The sequence below is a fragment of the Phodopus roborovskii genome, unplaced genomic scaffold (genome assembly GCF_943737965.1).
Source record: "Phodopus roborovskii unplaced genomic scaffold, PHOROB, whole genome shotgun sequence".
Taxonomy (NCBI): domain Eukaryota; kingdom Metazoa; phylum Chordata; class Mammalia; order Rodentia; family Cricetidae; genus Phodopus; species Phodopus roborovskii.
Window position 1 is genome coordinate 16,934,641 of NW_026126413.1, and position 20,674 is coordinate 16,955,314.

The 20,674-nt window shown below is 44.1% G+C and overlaps 1 protein-coding gene across 2 annotated transcripts in view; it reads right to left on the reverse strand.

Moving 5' to 3' along the window:
* The window catches only part of Rgs7bp (regulator of G protein signaling 7 binding protein), an 82,464-nt gene extending 74,235 nt beyond the window's left edge, over positions 1-8,229 (reverse strand). Inside the window, exons 1-2 of one of the 2 annotated variants that reach the window (XM_051182889.1) lie at positions 7,315-8,229; positions 6,271-6,437 (exon numbers count right to left, since the gene is read on the reverse strand). In XM_051182889.1, the coding sequence (XP_051038846.1) occupies positions 6,271-6,437; positions 7,315-7,479 (332 nt within the window). In that variant the 5' untranslated portion in view covers positions 7,480-8,229. Of the gene's footprint in view, positions 1-6,270; positions 6,438-7,085; positions 7,223-7,314 lie in introns of those variants that run through there. The other variant, XM_051182890.1, reaches the window with a different exon arrangement.
* Positions 8,230-20,674: the final 12,445 nt, after the last annotated feature.

Consider the following 20,674-nt stretch of genomic DNA (forward strand, 5'->3'; position numbering starts at 1 on the left):
TGTGTTTTTGGTTTGCCATCATATACCAACAGTTAGATCAGACGAGACAAAGTGACATATTAAAGACGTAGAACACATCCACTTCATTCTATTGTCAAGACGTAGAACACATCCACTTCATTCTATTGTCATAAACTTCACCTTTAAGAGGAACTGCAGATGTGAAAATATAAAACATTTGGTCTTGGCTTGCCATTTTGTGAAAGTGGAGGATATTTAGTAAGGTCTAAACAAAACCCTATCTTCACTGCCCTCCTCCCCTTGAGACAAAGCACAGTCAAGAATGTTTGCACATTGAATTCCTACCCATGAATACTTCAGAGTGTGACCTTTCGGCAGAAATAGTGTCTTGCAGGTATAACTAGCTAAACTAGAGTGAGATCATACTGAACTCCTAATTAGGGTGGACTCCTAATCAGTATGATGAGTGTCCTTGCAAAATGGGAAAATTTAGATACAAACATACTCACAGGGAGATGTCAAGCTAAGGTGAAGGCAGAGATGCTTCAACAAGCCAGACAACATCCAAGACTGCTAGCAAACCACCTGAAGCTAAAGGAGATGTGAGGTAGAGTCTTCCTCATAGCCAGTTTTGCAAAACGGTTTGGCTTGGTCTTCTTACCTCCACAGCTCTGAGTCAACATATTTCTGCTGTTTGAGCCACCTATCTATGACAGTTTTAGATTGCAACTCTTGCCATTGGCTCCAGAATTGTGATTACACCACCATCTTACTGAATAGCATATCTGTAACTTGCCTTTCACTATTACATCCTCTTTAAGGAAAACACATATATAGGAAAGAAAGATCAAGGTCAGAGTAGATGTCCTGGCATGCCTGCCAACCATAAGTCTCTTCACTGATAGCTGAGGCTGCCACTGCCCACCTAGTACATCCTCCATCACGAGACTCAAAGAAAGCTGTGGGAACCGCATCCGTGGTACCCAGCTCCTCATCAGTCTCCTACCCCACATAACTGCTGCTGTCTCAGCCAGAGTGTCAAAAGGGACACCATGAATAAACTGCTCTTCTAGCCTCTTTCCCTCACACATCTCAACTTTCGGAACACACAGAACAAAGGAGGAGATCAGAATCAGCCAGAAGTGGGACTGACTGGAAAATACAGAATTAGTAAAAGCAGACTAGGAAATGAACAAAACTGAAACACACCGAGGGGGAGGGAAAAGAAAAACCCTGGCCTGGCTAGCTGGGAAAAGATTGCTGGAGGGAGAACTCCCAGACCCTGCTGTTATGGCCTTCTGTGATACGCAGAATACTGCAAGTAACGGCCATCAGGAAATATGGATGCTTCCTGTGAACGGAGTCTATGTTCAGAGTCCCCAAAATCGTTTTTAGGTTTTCATCACTGAACTGTCTGTGTGGTACTTAGGATTTTCACAGCTCAGTTCCATAGACAAACACCCCTGTGATTCTACATCAGTTAATGTGGAATTCGGAAAAAAATGAAGGCAGGAGGCAGAGAAGACGTTCACTTCAACCCTGTCATTTAGGTCCACAGTGAATTTAGCAGAAGTGTCCAGTGTCACAAAGCCAATGAAGAACCAGGTTAGAGACTTTGTGGGTATTCTATGACTTGCGAATGATCTAGGCTGACTTACATACAGAAATTAATTCTAAACTGATTTTCAAACCTTCATATCTCCTTATCATTTGTAAAGTGTTCAAGGCTGGGGCATTAGATGGCTCTCTCCGGGCATTTGCAATATAGAAAATACCTCAGAAGGTAATGCAAGAAAGAAAGGCAAACAAACTTTATTCCAGCCACAGCATTTACTTGAAAAGTATTTGATGGATTAATATTAAAATTTAAATAAGTGTTTCTTGACAATCCGAGTTTTCAGTGTTTTAGTAGTTATGAAAACACGGGCCTGAATGTAATAACAGCGCTCCCTTTATGATGATAGCCAGCTTCTTCACAATGCCATGAGATTTGGTCCTATAACTTATGATGTTATTTGTCTTTAGAACCCGAGGCAAAGAGTGACAATCTTTTCTGCCCAAGGTCACACCATTTGTAAATAGCAGTGCTGACAGTCTTTCTTCTGCGTGTGTCCTTAGGCCGGAACCACATGGCCACTGGCCACGCTGTGGAGCAATCTGCTTATTGACTCACACATGTGTCCTTAGGAAGCAGTGGATGAAGGCAGGACTCTATCCAGTTCTAATCTGCTTTTCAGTCATGCTCTTTCTAATCTTGCCTCTCACAGTAACCTATTTACACCTGTTTATGAGATCTGGCCTGCTCCATCACTTCGACTCTCCAGGAGCCCTTGAGATGAGGTAAAGGTGTGAGGAGGTCTCAGTCCAACACAGACACCACAGAAGCCGTGCTGAGGGTGTAAGCCCCGCCTCAAGTGCACTAGTCACAGATCAGCTCTGGAGCTTTCTGGACGATGCTGGCTCCCTGGGTGTCCCTCTTTTGTCCTTCCAAGAAAGGGGTGTGGTTGATGGGGTCAGAGCAGCCTCTAATGGGGACATGCCACCAAACAGGCAGGATACATGATTCTTGCTCTGTCTACTGAGCCCACACAGCTCTCTCAACTGCCTGGGATCAAGAACGACAACAAATTTATAGATAAAGAACTGAGTGGGGCTCAGAGCATGAATTCCACAAAACATCTTAGAAGGTAGTAAACCCCCAATCTGTGCCACTCCCAAATCTCCATATGCACTGTGTTAGGTTGCATCCAACATCCCTTAATCTACCTAATCTACCTTTGAAGGTGTCTCAGAAGTCATTTTGGAAAGGAATTCCAATGAGTCAGGGTCTAGATTGATTACCTTCCTCTGATATGTTCACACACACACACACACACACACACACACACACACACACACACACCAAACAAAACAAACAAAGAAACAAACAAAAAAACCAGTGCATAGCAATGCTATTTGACCGGCCTAATAATCGTTTTCCACATTTTGTGTTTAAAGAAGCGTGCGGACCATTTTCAGTATTGATCTTGAAGCATCCCACCCCTGCCCCCAGGTGCTCCATTTAGAAAAGGATTTGAGTTGTAAAGACATGAAAACTTGACACTCCTGTCGGGGTGACCCCGCAGCCACCCAGCTAGGTTGATTCTGAAGAACCTTATACTTTGAAAGTAAAAGACATGCTGGACCAGGCTCTGACCCAAACACGGTATGAGATAACGTATGATCAAGTTGGTAAAGACTGCTTTCCTATCCAGAGTTTGTCATTGAGAACACTATCATCCCCAGAAGGCTTCAGTCATAACGAATGTGTGGCATCATTCTAAATTACTTGTCTTTTTGCCTTCCAGTTTGCTTCACTTTCTTTTCCTCTGTCTGCTTTTAATTGTGCCTCCTTCCTCCACCCTCCCAAATTGGGCTCATCGACTGGGAAGAGGTGGTCTGTGCCATAAGAAATAAATGAGTTCGGTTATTCTCGGAAGTCCCATCTTAACTGTCTCTGTAATCCTACAAAGAGCAAAGCATTAGTGTTGTGATGACAGTGCTGTGATGCACAGGCATTTGACCAATACAGAGAGCAAGTGTGTCTTTCTTTGTCTCCTACAATGTATACTGCTTTGTCATAAGCTATATGTGTAGAAAAGAATAATGTCAATAAATAATCCAGTGTTAATCATACTGATGGTGACAGCATCTTTGAAGAAAAATTATTGAGGTTTCCTTTATGTACCTCAAATTATCTTATTTTTAGTGGGAAATTCAATGAGCTTTGGTAAATACACAAAGTTCTAGAAGTGCCATCAGTGTCCAGTTCTAGAACATTTCTATTAGGTACTGTCTATTCCCATCAGTTTCAGGTAATCACTAATTTACTTTCTGTTTCTACAGATTGGATTTTTTCCTAGGAAAAGACATTTGATATAAATCATAGAACGTGTGGTATTTTATGACTTCTTTTAGTTAGCTTATTCTTTTTTAAATTTACCCATAGTTTAGCAATAATTAAAAATCCTTTCATGTAACATCCCACTGCATGGCAGCACTATGTTTAAAAAAAAAAAAAAAGAGTAGGGTTTCAGAGGGAAGGAAGTGTTGGGTTCAGTCAAGTCTGTGGCACGTTTTTAGCCGAGTCTTCTTCGGAACCCTCCCCAGCATCTCTGAGATGCAGTTACAGACCAGGAATAGCAACCCTTCTCTCAGAAACCTAGTAAACTCAGTAAATACACTCAGTAAACCCAGTCTTTCTGCTTTGCCCAGCAGTCTGTGTACTTCTCAACACCCCCACCCCCACCCCGAGCTTCAAGCTGTACAGTGAATCTTACAGACTCCCCGGCAGCCTTCACATCAAGCTTGGAATGAGAGCCACATAGTAAAGGCAATTATCAGAATATCAGAAGCAGAATTCACCAAAGGGAATCGCGTCTTTCATTAGTGGAGCCCAGATGGTAAGGAAGTGAGGGGACTTCCTTCAAGTATATCACTGCCACTCTTATAAATAATGTTAAATTGCATTCAATTATTTTTAAAGGGGGAAATGTATCCAGTTCTCTGCTAGACAACCGTGGAATTTTATGTTAGTAGAAATCCAAGAACACCTTTGTTTCCCACCAATTCTTATAAAACTAGCTTCATTAGCAACAACCTCAGATTTTCAGATAAGCCGCAGCGAAGGGTTACCAGGCTCCGAGTAAATCCAGCCCACTTCACAGCCTCAGCTCCCAGCATTTACCCCGTGTGTGCAGACTCTCACCTAAGTGATTTGGAGAGCTCGGTTCACAAGTACAGTAAAATCAACTGACTTGAAGTCCTGCTCATTTCTCCAGCCCCTCTCTCTGAACGGAATATGTTCTCATTATGAGTTTCACCTAAAAGAGGCTCTTCTTGAATTTATGGAGATGCTGACTTTTCGCTATGAGCATCGAGTTCCCGTCCATACCTGTCTCCCCTTTCCACCCAGTCAGTGTTTCCCTGCTTTTCAATTACCCATCACTCCACTTCACTCTCCATCTTGCTGTTCCTGGTGTTTGTTACAGCTATACACTGAAGCTCCTATTTCTCCATTACTTTCCAGGTTTCCTGTCTGTTAAATACAGCGTAATAGAAAAGGATAAATTTCCTTCACATTACTCCAAAATAAAGGAGGTTTGCATGGTATTCTGTGTATCCCCCACGTCAAGGAAACGAGGAAACATATTTTTCACAAAATAAAATTCCTATTGTCAAACATAAATGAGGAAATTAAAAAAAAGTAACATGATTTTCTCACTTAATACGTCAGTAATGTTGTTGTATATTATCGGCATTGACGATGATGGGAAAGAAAGGTATTACTTCTGTTTCCTAAGTGATTGTTCTGCAGCCTCATCAGGTGCGTAGATGTATCCACACTTGTGATAAAGCCACACTCACAAAACAAAAACAGGATAAAGGCTAGATCAGGACTGAATTAAGCGCTCAAAATGTCCATGCAAGGGTTCCCACAATAACTCCTGGTGTACCTAGTTTGATAACAGCACCTGTTGGCAAATGGCTCGTTCTTTCCTTGATACTGAGGTCCAGATGAAGTCGATGGGATCCCAGAAAAGGAGTTTTCATTTACTCTATTAACATCTTCGATGGATTTGAGAATCCATAAATGTCATGAAAATAAATAAAAAAGATGAGGGGTGATGGGGTAAATCTAGTTGATGTTAACTCAAATTTGTCTATCTCCCCAACGTGAAAAACAAAACAAGTATCAGCAACAACAAAATACCTTTACTTGTATCAAAAATTCCCTTTCATGCCTAGTAAAGGAATGGATGCAATTTTTACCCAAGATTTTATTTTACTCACTTTAAGTAGAACCATAGGGACATATCACATGGCATAGTTAACTAAATGTGAGGTTTAGCAGAGATTCCCTCTCTCCAGCATTTTGCCCAGTAACAGATTATAAAATCAGCTTCAAACACAATGATATAACTTTAATGCTCACACATTCCCCTCATCAAAACTGTAAGCTCTCAATTCCTGTCAATGAACTGAAAGTTAACTTTTTAAAAGTCAGTGAATGACCAAAACCACACATGTGTATACATATCTGTCTGTCTGTCTGTATGTATGTCTGTCTGTATGTCTGTCTGTATGTATGTCTGTCAGTCTGTCTGCCTGCCTGCCTGCCTGTCATCCTAGTAGCACAGCTTTTTTCTTAAGGGCTCACTCATCTCAGGATGATTGGAGAGGTCATTCCGAGGCTTGTTACCACAGAATTCTGCCAGCATCCACGCACCATGCACACAAATTACCAGATAAAAGTTCAGAGTGTCCTACCCTGAGATGGCAGCCAGCTTCTGGTGTGCCTGACGGGCCATTTCACAGCCTTTGGTTCTTGTCTTGTGCATTTCCGCCCGTAGTGAGGGGCAGCTGACCGAGACGTCCCCAATAGAAATGACCAACTCTCGGTAGAGGGCCACTTGTGTGTTGAACTCTTGGACAAGCTGGAAAACAAGCCAATTTCTTTCACTAAACATTCACTTATCAGAAACTTAACTATTTTTCACGTACATAAACAGAGATTTCATTGACCTCTGTCTGGCCTGGCACCCCAGATCTCCGACTAAGGAACCAGTTTAAAGCTGAAGGCTCAAGGATAGCAAGTCTCTTTAGCCAAAGCCTACGTTTGTTTTCCCTCGGCAAGCTAGCCATGCAGTCCCAATTGCAGTCCCAATCGCCCCCCACTTTTTAGAGTAGGTTTCTGAAGAGCAAGAACATCTTTGTAAAGCTATCAAGCCACTCCCAGGCCACTAGAGAATGATGCTGTGGTCTCTGGAATAGATGCTCTCTCTGCCACTGCTAGGGTAAGGATTTGAAGCGGCACAGGAGAAAAACGCAAGTAGGACACAACAGGCAAACCTTTCACCTCCTGCCGGGCCACTGAACGCTCCTGGTTTGGACCCTGACGGAAAGACTGGCGCGTCCTGTCCTCTGCGCTGGGACCTCTCATAGCCTCTGCAGCCCTCCTGCCCTCTGTTTGGGCTGGTCTGTTCCTGTGTCACCACAAAGCCGCACCCCCACCCTCTTTCCCTGGCGAGCCAGCCTGTTCACCCGTTTCGCTTCTACCATTCATGCAGGGGTAGTGATATCACCTTTAGCCTCTCACTCCCAGGATCCAGACCCATGACTCTAGTCTCGGCAGGGCCATTTCGACCTGGGTGTCACCCCGCATCTGGGGGAGTGCAGATTTAAAAATAGTACACCATGCACGTGATCGGCATGGAGAGGCTGAGGGTGGGGAGTGGCTGGCACTCAAGCAAACGATTAAGATACACCATTCCCACAACCCCCCCGGGGGGGGGAGGCGCAGTTTTCACCCACCATCTTGCAGTCGTCCAGGGCTCGTTGGGTTTTGTGGGCGCTTTCGGAGCCGCTGCCCCTGCGCTCCCAATCCCCGCTTTGCAGCGGAGGCTTGCTGATCTGGAAGATCGAGGAGCGGGTGGACCGGCTGGGGCGCTTTTTGCGCCCATTCGGTGCAGAACTCATGCATACACATCCACCAAGCCAAAGCCGCTGGTGCAGTGCGCCCCGGCGCGGGCGGCCCGGTGGTTGCCCCTGCACGCCGCCGCGGAGCAGCCGGAGCCCGGACCAGAGGCGCGCGCGGCTCACAAGGTTGCGGCTGGCTGCGCGGGTGGGTAACCTTCAGCTTGAAGGAGAGCCGGGGTAGCGCTGCCTGTGCGGTGCAGCATCGCTTCCACTAGCAGCGACGAAGAGGCGCGATCAAGTTCTGCTCAGCAGCGCTGCCGGCCCTGTCCCGGGAGCTGGATGCTGCTGGCGAGGGCTTGCACCGCCTTCCTCTCGGCATGGATTGACAGGCTGAGCGAGGAGGAACGCGCCGCCGGGCGGTTCCGAGTTTCCATTCAGATGGGGGAAGCTGCGTTCAAAAGCCTGCGCTGCAAGGTGGGGGGCGGGAGGGGGAGTCGCTCTTGCTTCGGTGTCTTCCCGCAGCAGTGCGCGGTTCGCCTCTTCCCTCCCTCCTTGGTCGCCAGGCCTGGAAGGGGCGAGCTGCTCCGCAGTAGGCAACTGGCGCTAATCGGCCGCCTCGATCCCTCGGCTCTGCTGACTGGTGTGTGTGAGGATCGCAGATGAATCCGTGGCGGGACTGGCAGACGCACGGAGTCGGTCCGGCTGACGTTGGTCGCGGCCCCGCACATTGATAGGACAGGAATACTAATGTGATCCGTCCATACAATCTCCTTCCCTTCCACAGTTTATGCACTTATCCAATCAAATTCCCGGGAACATCAATTGCAATATTACTTCATCTGCTCTATTATTAGAAACGAAAAGTGTCATCAGAGTGAAGAACATTGCCACATGCTGGGACCTAAACATGGATTTCAAATAAACCGAGTGGGGCTTAAAGCGTTTGTCGTCTGAGAGGAGACTTTTTAGGGGCCATAGGAGGGAGGGAGGGAGGTGTTTTGTTTGGAAAGGGAGCTCTCCTGCTAGCATCCAAGGACAGCCTTGTTTCACTGACTTGCCCTAGTTTGGTCTTTGCTCCTAGGAGAGGCAAGAGGTGAAGGCATAGGGTGAAGTTGGTACTCCTCCTCACCCCACCTCAAGTGCTTAAACCTGCAAGAGTTTGCCAGCAGAGATTTGAAGAAGTAAGGGTCAACAAAGCAAAGCAAGCAAACAAACAAACCCTCCCCAAAGCACAAACTGACCCTTTTTTCTTATGGGAGTTCACAACCAGTGGAAAGAAAAGATTATCTCCAGAAAGAGATGGGGTTAGCTCTGTAGCCAATCAGTTTTCCCTAGTTTTTGTAAAATCCTCCTGGAGGGAAGAGGGAGTAGCAAGGTCCGGAACTCTTGCTCCCAGGAGAGGAGGGCTAAGTAAACTTGTTCCCTAGGGAAGCAGTAAACTGCTAAACAACCCTTAAAGAACAAATCAGAGGTTCTCAGAGGTTCTTGGCGACTATCTTAGGTGAACATGGAGAGTACACAATAGAAAGGGGAATTGGAAATGGCTAGGAAGGCAACAACGTAAGAGTGTTTTTGAAACACTGCTAGACCTTTTCCTTTATTTTTTTGAAATTAAAATATAATATGATTTCACCCTTCTCTTTATTCTCTTCAACTCTTTCCATGTACACCCCTCCCCCTTAAACTCCCCTTAAATGTATATTTTTCTTTTAATGCTTCCATAAACACCTTGAGGCGGTGTGGGATAACATAAAGAAGCATGTATGGCTGTTGTCTCCGGTCCCGATACAGAGCTCCTAATACCATTGCGCTGTCTAGGTGAAAGGGGTGGCGAGGATGTCTTGGTGCAAGAAAGACCGACCAATCCTTACGTAGCCCAGGGCTTTCAACTCTACTCCCAGCTTCCAGAGAAGAGAGAGGTGAAGGGGGCTCACCATCAATGACCACTTCCTCGTGTAGTCGTGTAAAGAAACCTGTAAGAAAACTGTCCCCCAGATGGCTTCAGGAACTTCCATGTTGGGAACATATAGGGTCTAGGAGGATGGCATGCTCAGCACAGACATAAAACAGCATCCTCTACCCAATACGCGTCCTTCTAAAATTTACACACACACACACACACACACACACACACACACACACACACACGCATTCAAAATTTCATATGTAAATAAAATGTCCCCCATTACCTCATCTTAGCCCCTCTCACAATTTCATGTCTTCTTTTTTACTTTTTAAAGCGACTGAGTCCACTTATTGCTGTCAGTATATGTATGGATAGAGGGCCATCTTCCAGCATCTTCCAGATCATGGGTAGCTTCCTGGGGGCTACATCTTTGAAGAAACTTACCCTCCTTTCCCAGAAGCCATCAAGTGTCAATAGCTCTTGAGCTAGGGGTAGGGGCTTCAGGATCCACCCTCCCCTTCCTTCTCCACAAAGAGCTTTTTGTCTAGGTTGGTCTTGCTCAGATGTTGTTCGTGCTACACAGCTGCTGTAAGATCATATGTAGAACTGTCCTGTTGTTTCTGAAAAACAGTTTCTCTGAAGTCATCTACCATCTCTGGCTTTTACAATGTTCCCATCTCCTCTTCCTTGGTGATCCCTTAGCCTTGGAGAGGAGGGTATGGGATATAAATGTCCCATTTAGAATTAAACAATTTGTAGTCTTTTGCTTTTTGCTTAGTGACCTATGGTGGGTCTCTTTGTTAATTGATATCTACTGCAAAGTGACCTGATGAACCAGCCTGCCTCCATCTTCGCTTGAAAGTCATGTTATGGTAAAGATAAACTAGGTTCACTCCCGTTTATGATTAAATCTGTTTCTCAAGGATTGGGCTATGTCCACCTGTCACCTTCACTTCAAATAGTAATATACTCTTCTCTCCCCCCTGACCTACTCCTGACCCCCATCCCATCCCCTTTCTGCTCCCCAGGGAGGGTGAGGCATTTCATGGGGAATCTTCAAACTCTGTCACATCATTTGGAGCATGGCTTAGGCCCTCCCCCATGTGTCTAGGCTGAGAGAGGATCCCTCTATGTGGAATGGGCTCCCAAAGTCCATTCATATACTAGGGATAAATGCTGATCCACTACCAGATGATGGGAGATGCCATTATGTATATATGTTTCTCATACTGGTTAATGAATAAAGCACTGTTGGCCAATAGGAAAACAAGATAGGAGGGACTAGGAGACAAGGAGGAAACAGGAAGTAGGAAGGAGGAGTCAAGATGGAGAGTCTGGAGAGAACAGAACCGCCATTCCTCTGCTCTCGGTAAGACCACGTGAAAATACATAGAAATGGGTTAATACTTAAGACAGAGCTAGCCAATAAGAAACAAGTAACTGGCCAACAGCATAATATCAAATACAGATTCTTGGTGTATTAATTGGGGCTGGAGCAGCAGCAGGTCAAGACCAGGTGGCTGGAGGAAAAACCTTACTCCTTACAACCAGAGGGCCCATAGACTGCCCAGTCCTTCTAACTGACACCCACGTTCAGAGGGTCTGGGTCAGTCCTATGCTGGTTTCCCAGCTATCAGTCTGGAGTCCATGAGCTCTCCCTTGTTCAGGTCAGCTGTCTCTGTGGGTTTCTCCAGCTTGGTCTCCACCCCTTTGCTCATCACTCCTCCCTCTCTGCAACTGGGTTCTATTAGTTAGGCTCAGTGTTTAGCTGTGTGTGTCTGCTTCTGAGGTTAGTCTTTCTTATAGCCTGCAGGGTTTTCGGATGCGTTAGAATAATGACTGTTTCTCCCTTGGAAGTTTGGGTAGCATCTTCCAGTGCTATGAAGCTAGCCAGTAGGGATAAAAAAAAGCCAGGTAGAGCATCAGTTTTATTTCACCATGTCTTAGGACTCAAGATGCAAAGTGGTGTCATCTGCAGTAGACCCTCATCGTCAAGTTCTGGAGGAGGATAACCAAAACCAGCGACAATATTCTGCAGTGTTTGCTGGTCTATGGGACCCCCCCCCCTGCCGGGACTAACAATTCTAAAGAAGTAATCCATTCCTGATGTTGGGGCATTCTTTTTGACAGTCCATGCTGTCTAGGAGAGGCACCTTATCACATTTTAATTTTAAGGTAACTCCATTTAAACTCTTTATGTATATGTGTATGTGTAATGTGTATGTATGTGTATGCATACATTTTAGGAAAGTTATACATCAGTATGTTTCCATACGAGTTTTCTAAGATCTTAAGTTACCTCGAATAACACTGAAGATTGTTGAACTGTTAAGATGCATTTTGTTTATTTATGAGGGGAGTTGAGTGCACGATGCACGATGCACGGGACAGCCTTTCTCCTTCCCTTCTCTCCATCTTACTGACTCCAAATGTGTCCCTCTTCTTTTGGTGTTCCAGGACGACATGTGCTTTAATAAACTGGCAACAACTGAAAAGCGCTCTCCTGAATTCCATAAGCTCTTGTCATAAAGTTTCAGTCCTGAGGGGGAGACCCGTGGGGATATCCAATTGTGTTCCACTTGGGCAGAAGAGTGGGTAACCCACCCACCCAACACTTTTTACAGACAGTGGGGAGGGAAGTCCTCAGGGATGAAGCCTTTACATGTGGTGAATCTAGGGTCAACTCAGGACATTGGGTGTCAAAATCATTTGAATGGCTTCCTTCTCTCTTCTCTGTGTGCAGCTACATCTAGGCATACCGGTCGCCTCTCTCTCCACCAGTACAAGAAGGTAGGAGGCTAACGTACACCCAGCCCGTGGACTTTTCATCTGAGGTCTCAGTGTGCTCTCTGCTTCGTGTGTGCCGGAGGAAGGGCTGAAGAGCCTCAAAATCACACAATTGGGAATTTGGTGGGTGATGAGGCTGTGGGTGGTGAAGAACAAGGCGGGAGAGGGAGTAAGGAGCTCTAAAAAGACTTGGGTAATGCCCATTTGTTCTTTATGTAAACCCCACTTGTTGCTATTAACTGAGCACAATGAAGAGACCCTGCTGTAGCCCATGGTTGATAGGGTTGAGGAGAATAGATGGAAAAGGGCTGTCTTTTCTGGCATGTGGAGAGCGGATGGAGAGGAGGGCTCCGGCACTCAGTGTGCTGGTGACCCTTTGCCACTTTTCTGGAATTTCATCCCCTTTCTTTGCAGGAAAATAGTGATTTCCAGCAGATCTGAGTACTGAAAACTCCCCAGTACTGTTTTTCTACTCCAGCTACAGCCATCTGGTTTCTACCCTCCCCATTCTGCCTAGAGATAATTTCAGCAGATTAAAAGAAAAAAAAAAAAAAGGCAACATAATTGCATTACCCTGTTTCCATGCAGGAGGTGGGAGGGGGGTGAGGCATCAAGGGGTTAACTGCATTGCTCTATCTTAAGGACCACAGACTGGCACACCTGCTGAGGATTAAGCAGACCTTGTCTTGCAAGTGCCCTTTGCCTTTCCCAATACAAGCCATTTTCCTAAAAGGGGGGAAAATAGCATCAATTCCAGAGCTGTCTCTCCCAGCTACAAGTGCTGTAATCAGAATAGCAGCAGGCAGGCTTAGTTCCCTCACCTTCCCCCACACTCAAGACAGCACGAATTTACATTCCTGGGGCTGTCTGACTTCCAAGCAGAAGGGTAAAAGACAGTTGAAAATCTCAGTAGGAAAGACACATTTTCTAGTTACCTAAACCCAGGTTGGAAGCCTCTCTGATGATGAGCTCCCTACAGGTCACATCATAGATTCACCTCAGAAGTAAGGCACCCTTTACATTTTACATCCTTTCTATTGGAGTTTAAGAGAATTCATTTTGACTCGGGATCCAGAAAAAAAAAGAATATCAGAGAACATCAGCTTGGAGTGAATAGGAACAACTGGCACAGTGCTTCTGATTGGTAAACAAGAAAGGAGCGAGCTATGACTGGCCTGGGCTTTCATGGGAGGAGATGCTGAGGGCAGATGTGACTGGAAGTCAAATACAGGTCAGGTGAAAAGTTCTTTATCTGAGAGGGTTGGTGACAGAGGCGGAGAAAAAGCACAGAGGTGTGGGTTCTAGAAGCTGGGAAGATGTGTAGGGGGTAATCATGTTATTACCTTTTGGAATTGCTCAATGATCTGATAATATGGTTATGAAGGATTTGATGGATGAATTTACATGATAAATGGTTTATTTCTACTAAAATAGGACAAATACAAAACCATTGGCACATTTACCTATTGGTTTTATAAAATTTTTGCTTTTGATAGGGCAAATACAGATTTTCTTGGTCCAGGAACTTATAGAATTTGGGAGCACCCACATCCTCCTGATATTTTTTTTTAACATTTTAAACAGAAAAATCTCAAAATTTGAGCATGAAATCATGTGTCTGATCCTATAAGGAATTTGGTGATTAATTCCCTTCTTTGAAGTATCTCATGTGCATAAAGGATGGTCAGTGTTTGGCTCACCCGGGCAGTTTTTGCTTTCACTTTCCTGGTGGCAAAACCTTAAGTTCCTAGTGTGAAACCCATCTTCTTTTTATTTCCCTATGGGCTTTGAGTGTGGATCCACATTTTCCACTTGATCAACAAGAACGCTATACCCTAGTGGCCACAATGATTGGTTTAATTATAGGAGTGAGATTTCAGGTGATCCCTGAGGTCTATTCTATTAATTTCAAATAGCAACATATATGAAGTTGATATTTGGAAAGCTTTTTGGGTGGCTGGAGGATGTCTTGGTGATTAAGAGAGAGGATTGCTTTTGCAGAGGCCCTGAGTTTAGTTGCCAGTACCCCTCATTGGGGGGCTCACGACTGCCTGTACATATATTCAGCCCCAAGGGATCTGAAACCCTCTTCTGGATTCCATGGGTGCACACACCCACAAATAGATATATACATATCTGCCTAATTAAAATAAAAAGTTTGAAGATTCAATGTTTGGTTTATGTATATGACAGCTTCATGTTTTAATATTCAATTGGAGTGGTAGACTGCTGAGATGAAAGCTTATAATTGCTCGTGGCTGCCTTCATCATTCATGGTCCTATACTGCCTCATATTTATCCAGGGGTTCAGAGTGGAGAAGTAAACAAAGACATACTGCTAAAATATAATCTAAGTGTGTAGATATAGAGGTCAAATTACACTTAGAACTTCAACTAATTCAACAACAACAACATTTTAAATGAAGTCAGTTGAGTTCGAAATACTACCACAGACAATAAAAAGAGTCTGGGCTAATACAATATTTAAAGAACCATTAATCAAAGACATGGGATACCTCTAACTAATCCGTTATGTAATACTTACTGGATGTTCAGTATGAGCAAGAGCGGTAGACCTACAAAAGAAGGTCAAGTAAAAATAAGGGAGGAATCTTTCTCCCGCAGAATGTGTGCTTGAAAGAGAAAACAAACACATGAGGTCATCGAGAATAGGAAAGTTTATAATAACATTACTTTCTGTTATATATAAACACTATAGGTATTTGGAGATGTGACAGAACTCTGGGTGATGCTCTTAGGAAAGGCAACCCAAGATAGTTTTCAGATAATAGGCAGATAAAGAGAGTAGCAGCACTTAGGGGGCACATCTAATAGAAGAGAGTGGCTTAGAATAACATGAGCAATCTGAATTGAGATATAAAAGGGAGGGAGACTCGTGTGGTAGCATTGTGAGCAAGGTGCCCCAAGCAGGATAAACGGTCTGGCTCCTTGGACTGGAGCAGCAGAGAAACTGCAATGATTTACTTTGGATGACAAAACACACATGATTTGGGAAATTGATATACCCAAAGGACTAATCTTTCTTCTCCCACTGACCTCCCGCACGTCTGCAGACAGGGTCTTGAAGGCTGAACCGTCAACGACAGGACTTATATATGGTAGGAATTGATGGCAACTGCGAATGGAATAGTTCACAGCAGAACTTTCAGATCAGAACAGTTTGATCCTGACCCCGGGTTGGGAAAGTTCATGTGCAAAGGAGGACTGTTGCCATTTTTCAACTAAGTGAATTAATAAGAGGCCAGTGTTATTTAAAGAAAATTAATTTGGCAGTGAGGGGTATCATACATCAGGAAAAAAAAAAAAAAAAAAAAAAAAGGAAGAGTGAGGCCAGCTATTAAGATATATAATAACCCAAGTGGAGGCGACACCCAGCTGTGCTGAATAAGAGCCACTAAGAAATTAGGAGTTGTAAGGTCAGAGCATTACTTTGCAAACAGGACTGATTAGGAAAAATATGAACTATCCAAGGTAAGAGGAATTTCATTCTCTCATGAATACAACAAAAGTGCATTGGCAGTTCTCCCTGAGATTTGCATCTAGCTCTGACTCTACAGAACCTTTTCTGTTTGAAATGGAGCCTGGATATGTATCCATTAGTCAGCTTCTCCAGGATGCGTTGTCTGTGGGTTCTACTGAAGCCTCCGGTCCATTTGACTAAATGTTTTCTAGCCAACTGCAGCTCTGGCCTGCACCTTGTTTGTCCCACACTGGGCTAGCCATTTGTCAGCCAGGACTTTGCTGATCCTCTTTTCTTCTCTTGGCCTCACTAACCTTGTCTGGAACAGCCACTTCTCCAGCAAAACTGGGTTCCTTTGAGGGCACTTCTGGGCCTGCCAAGTACGAAAAAACATACTGTAGCAATCCTGTAGGGGACAGGCTGTCTATAAAGCCTGAGTCCCAGTTGTCCTTTGACTCATGTGTGTGCACTGACTCATGCTGCTATTTTGTTTACTACCTGTACTCTATCTCTCCCTTCCCTTTCTCATAGACCACACAATTACATTGCAGGTAAGAATAAGTCCTTATCATCCCAGTCTCAATCTTCTCTTTTTGTAAGTTTGCTACTTAGTCCTATTTATCTCCCAATAGATAATTGTATACAGGGACCTTCCATGGAAACCATACAGTTCTTTGGTGTTTATCTGTATGTAGGTTTTATATGGAAATAAGAGGTGTTTATCATTCTGCAAATTGACTCTTAGCTTTCCCAACATCAGCATCAGTGCCCATCTTCCTTCATATTGTAAATCTGCATGGTAGTCTAGGATAAACATAGTTATCTAAGCCATTTTCCCATTTGGGACACTTAGATTATTTCTAGTGTTTAATACTATGTTGCTACTTCAGTGAAATTCTTAAGATGGTCTTCTTCATATGAGAACATAAATAATACTTTAGAAAGTTATAGGAAGGAATGAAGTTGCTGAGTTGTAAAGTAGGCAGATTGCATTATTTCTTTACTTATATTTTGAAATGCTGAGGGTAGAACTTAGGGCCTTGGACAGTCTAAATAAGCACTGCTCATTATCACAGAACACTATTCCTGGCCCAAATTTACATATTAATGAAGTTTTAGAATTTATTTCCAGAGTGGCCTTACCACATCACATGCAGGCTATTTATGAAAGTGCTTATTTGTCCAAATCCCGGTCAGTTTGACATCATTGTGCATTTAAATGTGTTCCAACATGACTTTCCATTTCACTTCTATATTTTTACCTCTCAGTCCTCAGTTTCTCTTTCCAGGCTTCAAATGGTTTTAACAGAGAATTCTTTATGGATGAATATGTGCTGATGTTCACAGACTGACAGACAGACAGACACACACATACACACACACACACACACACACACACACACACACACACACACACATCCCTCAGTTCTTGGTCCCAAGACTGCTCAAATTCATCATGGGTAGATGTAGCCCATTCTTAAAAGTGCAGGCTTCTAATTTCTTACAGTGGGCCAGGAGAAAAATAATGGAAAATGGCTCAAAGCTGGGCCTGGTGACTTAGGAGGCCGAGGAAGGAGGATTCCAAGTTCAAGCGAATTTCAGGTCAACCTGAGCATCTCAGTGAGCCTTTGTCTCAAACCAAAAAGTGAAAAAGGGATTAGAGATGCTACTGAGTGTTAAAACACTGTCAAACTTGTATCACATCTTCGTCGATTCAGATCCCAGTACCATGAAAGAAGAAAGGAAAAGGAAAGATAGAAAAGCAGAAAAGAAAGGAAAGAAAATGATGGATTCTAATCCCCTAATCTGAGAAATTTTACAATTTACCTGTTAGAATTTGTTCATTAAAATATTATACTAGGGCTACTGATTTTTTTTTTTTTTTTGAGTTTATCTTGTATCCTGCTAGTTTGCTGAAGGTGTTTATCAGCTGTAGGAATTCCAGAAACTCGTCACCAAAACACCAAATAACCCTATTAAAAAACGGGGTACAGAACTGAAGAGAGAATTCTCAATAGAGGAAATCAAAAAGGCTGCAAGATACTTAAGAAAGTGCTCAACATCCTTAGCTATCAGGGAAATGCAAATCAAAACAACTCTGAGATACCATCTTACTCCTGCCAGAATGGCTAAAATTAGAAACACCAATGACAACTTATGCTGGAGAGGATGTGGAGAAAGGGGAACACTCCGCCACTGCTGGTGGGAATGCAAACTTGTACAGCCATTTTGGAGATCAGTATGGGTGGTTCCTCAGGAAAATTGGAATCAGTCTACCAAAGGACCTGGCAATCCTGTTCTTAGGCATATACCCCAAAAATGCACATCCATGCAATAAAGACATCTGTTCAACTATGTTCATAGCAGCATTATTTGTAATAGCAAGAACCTGGAAGCAACCTAGATGCCCCTCAACTGAAGAATGGATAAAGAAGATGTGGCACATCTGCACAATGGAATACTACTCTGCAGAAAAAAAAAAAAAAAAAAAAAAAAACAACTAACCAACCAACCAAACAAAAAACCTAAAAAACAATGGACTCTTGAAATTCTCAGGCAAATGGATGGAACTTGAAGAAACCATCCTGTATGAGGTAACTCAGTCACAAAAGAAGAACATGGTATGTACTCACTCATATATAGATTTTAGACATAGAGCAAAGTATCACCAGCCTATAATTCACACCACCAGAGAATATAGGATACAAGGAGGAATCTAAGAGATTCATACAAGGTCCCTCACAGAAGAAGAAAGGAACAAGATCTCCTGAGCATATGGGAGTGGGGGGGGGCAGGGAGTAGAGAGGGAGCTAGGAGAAAGAGTAGGGGAGGAGAGGAAAGCACATGGGACTAGGAAGATTGAGCCAGGGGAGGAACAGAGAGAGAGAGAGAGAGAGAGAGAGAGAGAGAGAGAGAGAGAGAGAGAGAGAGAGAGAGAGAGAGAGCGCATAAAAGAGGGAGCCATTATAGGTTTGAAGAGAAAACTGACTCTAGAGAAATGTCCAGAGATCTACAAGGATGACCCCAACTAACAATTTGAGCAACAGTGGAAAGGCTACCATAAATGCCCTTCCCTGATAATGAGATTGATGACTAACTTCTCCACCATCATGGAGTCCTCATCTAGTAGCTGATGGAAACAGAAGCAGGCACCCACAGCTAAACACTGAGCCGAACTGGAACCCAGATGCAGAGAGGGAGGACAAGACCAGGCTACAGAAACCCACAGAGACTGCTGACCTGAACAAGGAGGAGCTAATGGACCCCAGACTGATAGCTGGGAATCCAGCATGGGACTGACTCAGACCCCCTGAACATGGGTCTCAGTTAGAAAGCCTGGGCAGTCTAAGGGACCTCTGACAGTGGAACCAGGATGTATCCCTGGTGCATGAAAAGACTTTGGGAGCACAGTCCCCATGGAGGGATACTCCCTTAACTTAGAGGCAGGAGGGAGGACCTGGTCCCTACTCCAAATGACTTGACAGATTTAGATGACCTCTCCTGGAAGGCATCACCCTACCTGTGGAGTGGGGGGGGGGGGGTTGGATGGGAGGGTGGTGGTGGGGGCATGGGAAGGAGGAAGGGAGGGAGAGAAGGAGGGACAAAGGGAGGGAGAGAGGGAGGAAGGGAGAGGGAACTGGAATCGATATGTAAAATGAGAAAAATAAATTTAAAAGTATTATATTAGCAATGATCAGGGACACAGAGAAAAATTTAGAAGGTACAAGTAAAAACTTGTTAATAAAGCCCCGAGAATATATGTGTGTCTATGCAGTCACAAGTGTACAGAAAAGATACAGGAGTATGCATGTCCACAAATAAGGGTGGGATGGGGCCAAGTAAGCAGACGCATGGTAGGAGGAGATTACTGGAGAAGCAGGGAGGATGCTGAGCAGGCATTGTCTCAGGAGGGAAGGACATGGTGATTTCTGAGGAGTGAGCTCTGTGTTCACCAAAGAGTGAAAGGACACATTTGCATTAAAACACTCATTGTGGAACGTTGTGCATTTACAATGACAAGGTGCAAAACTTGTCAGTAGGGCATGAGATGAAGCAGTGTGTCAAGGACCAGGTCTGAGGGCGCAGAGAGACAGAGCGACAGCCATTGCAGGGAACTTCTCGCTGATGGTTTTGAGGTTTTAAAGAACATGCTTGGAAAAGCAGGGAAGAGCCAGAAAGCAAAGAAATATGCCAGTTTTGTAAACACTTATAATTTTAGGAGAAATAAAAGATATTAGAATGAGATAACGCGATCCCGCCTACAAAGAAAAGGAAATGTATGGATTTTTTCTTCCCCCAAGTAGAAAAGTCTTGAACAACATTTGCAAGAATTATGCAAAGGAACAATGACAATACAATCTAGAGTTAATGTGTTTGGGTACTACCAGACATCGAGGTATAACCATGGCACTTGGGAAGCAGATGCAGGAGGATCGTAAATACGGTGCCAGCCTCTTCCTAAAATAGATTTTAAACGTCTGGGTCTTTAGAACATGCAAAGGGAAGCATTATTGACCAAGGAAAGAGTTGTAAAGCGATACCAGTGGCTGGCACTGACCTGAGGTGTAACCCTTGAGCTTCTGTTTAGTTTTGAAATGCTGCTGCATCCCAGGGCGGTGAGAACGGTTCAGACTCACACACGGAGATGCTGGCTCAGAAGCAGGTTTTCTGAGCAGAGATTTTACAACTTTCCTTGCTAATCTGCTCCAGCATCAAGACAATGCAGTCGGTGAGTTTTCCTTTATGTATGTCTAAAAGACTTGAAGATAAAGCAAAACAAAACAAACAACAAAAAACAAAAAACAAAACAAAACAAAAAAAAAAAACAACCTGCTCCCCCCCGCCCCCTTGCCCCCCAGAATAGAAGTGTCCTGTCTTAAACTCTGAGAGCGAAAGGGAGACAAGGAGAGTGGAACCGTGGAATAGCCCTCTTAACTCCATGGTGGGAAGGACTTTCAGTTTCTGTCCCCTAAGGGGACTGGAGAACAAGGGGCTCTCCTTAAGACTTCTAGATGCAGAGCTTGGTATCAGACTAGGATACAGTGCAAAACCTTTTGTTGGGCTCATTCTGGCCTCTTACA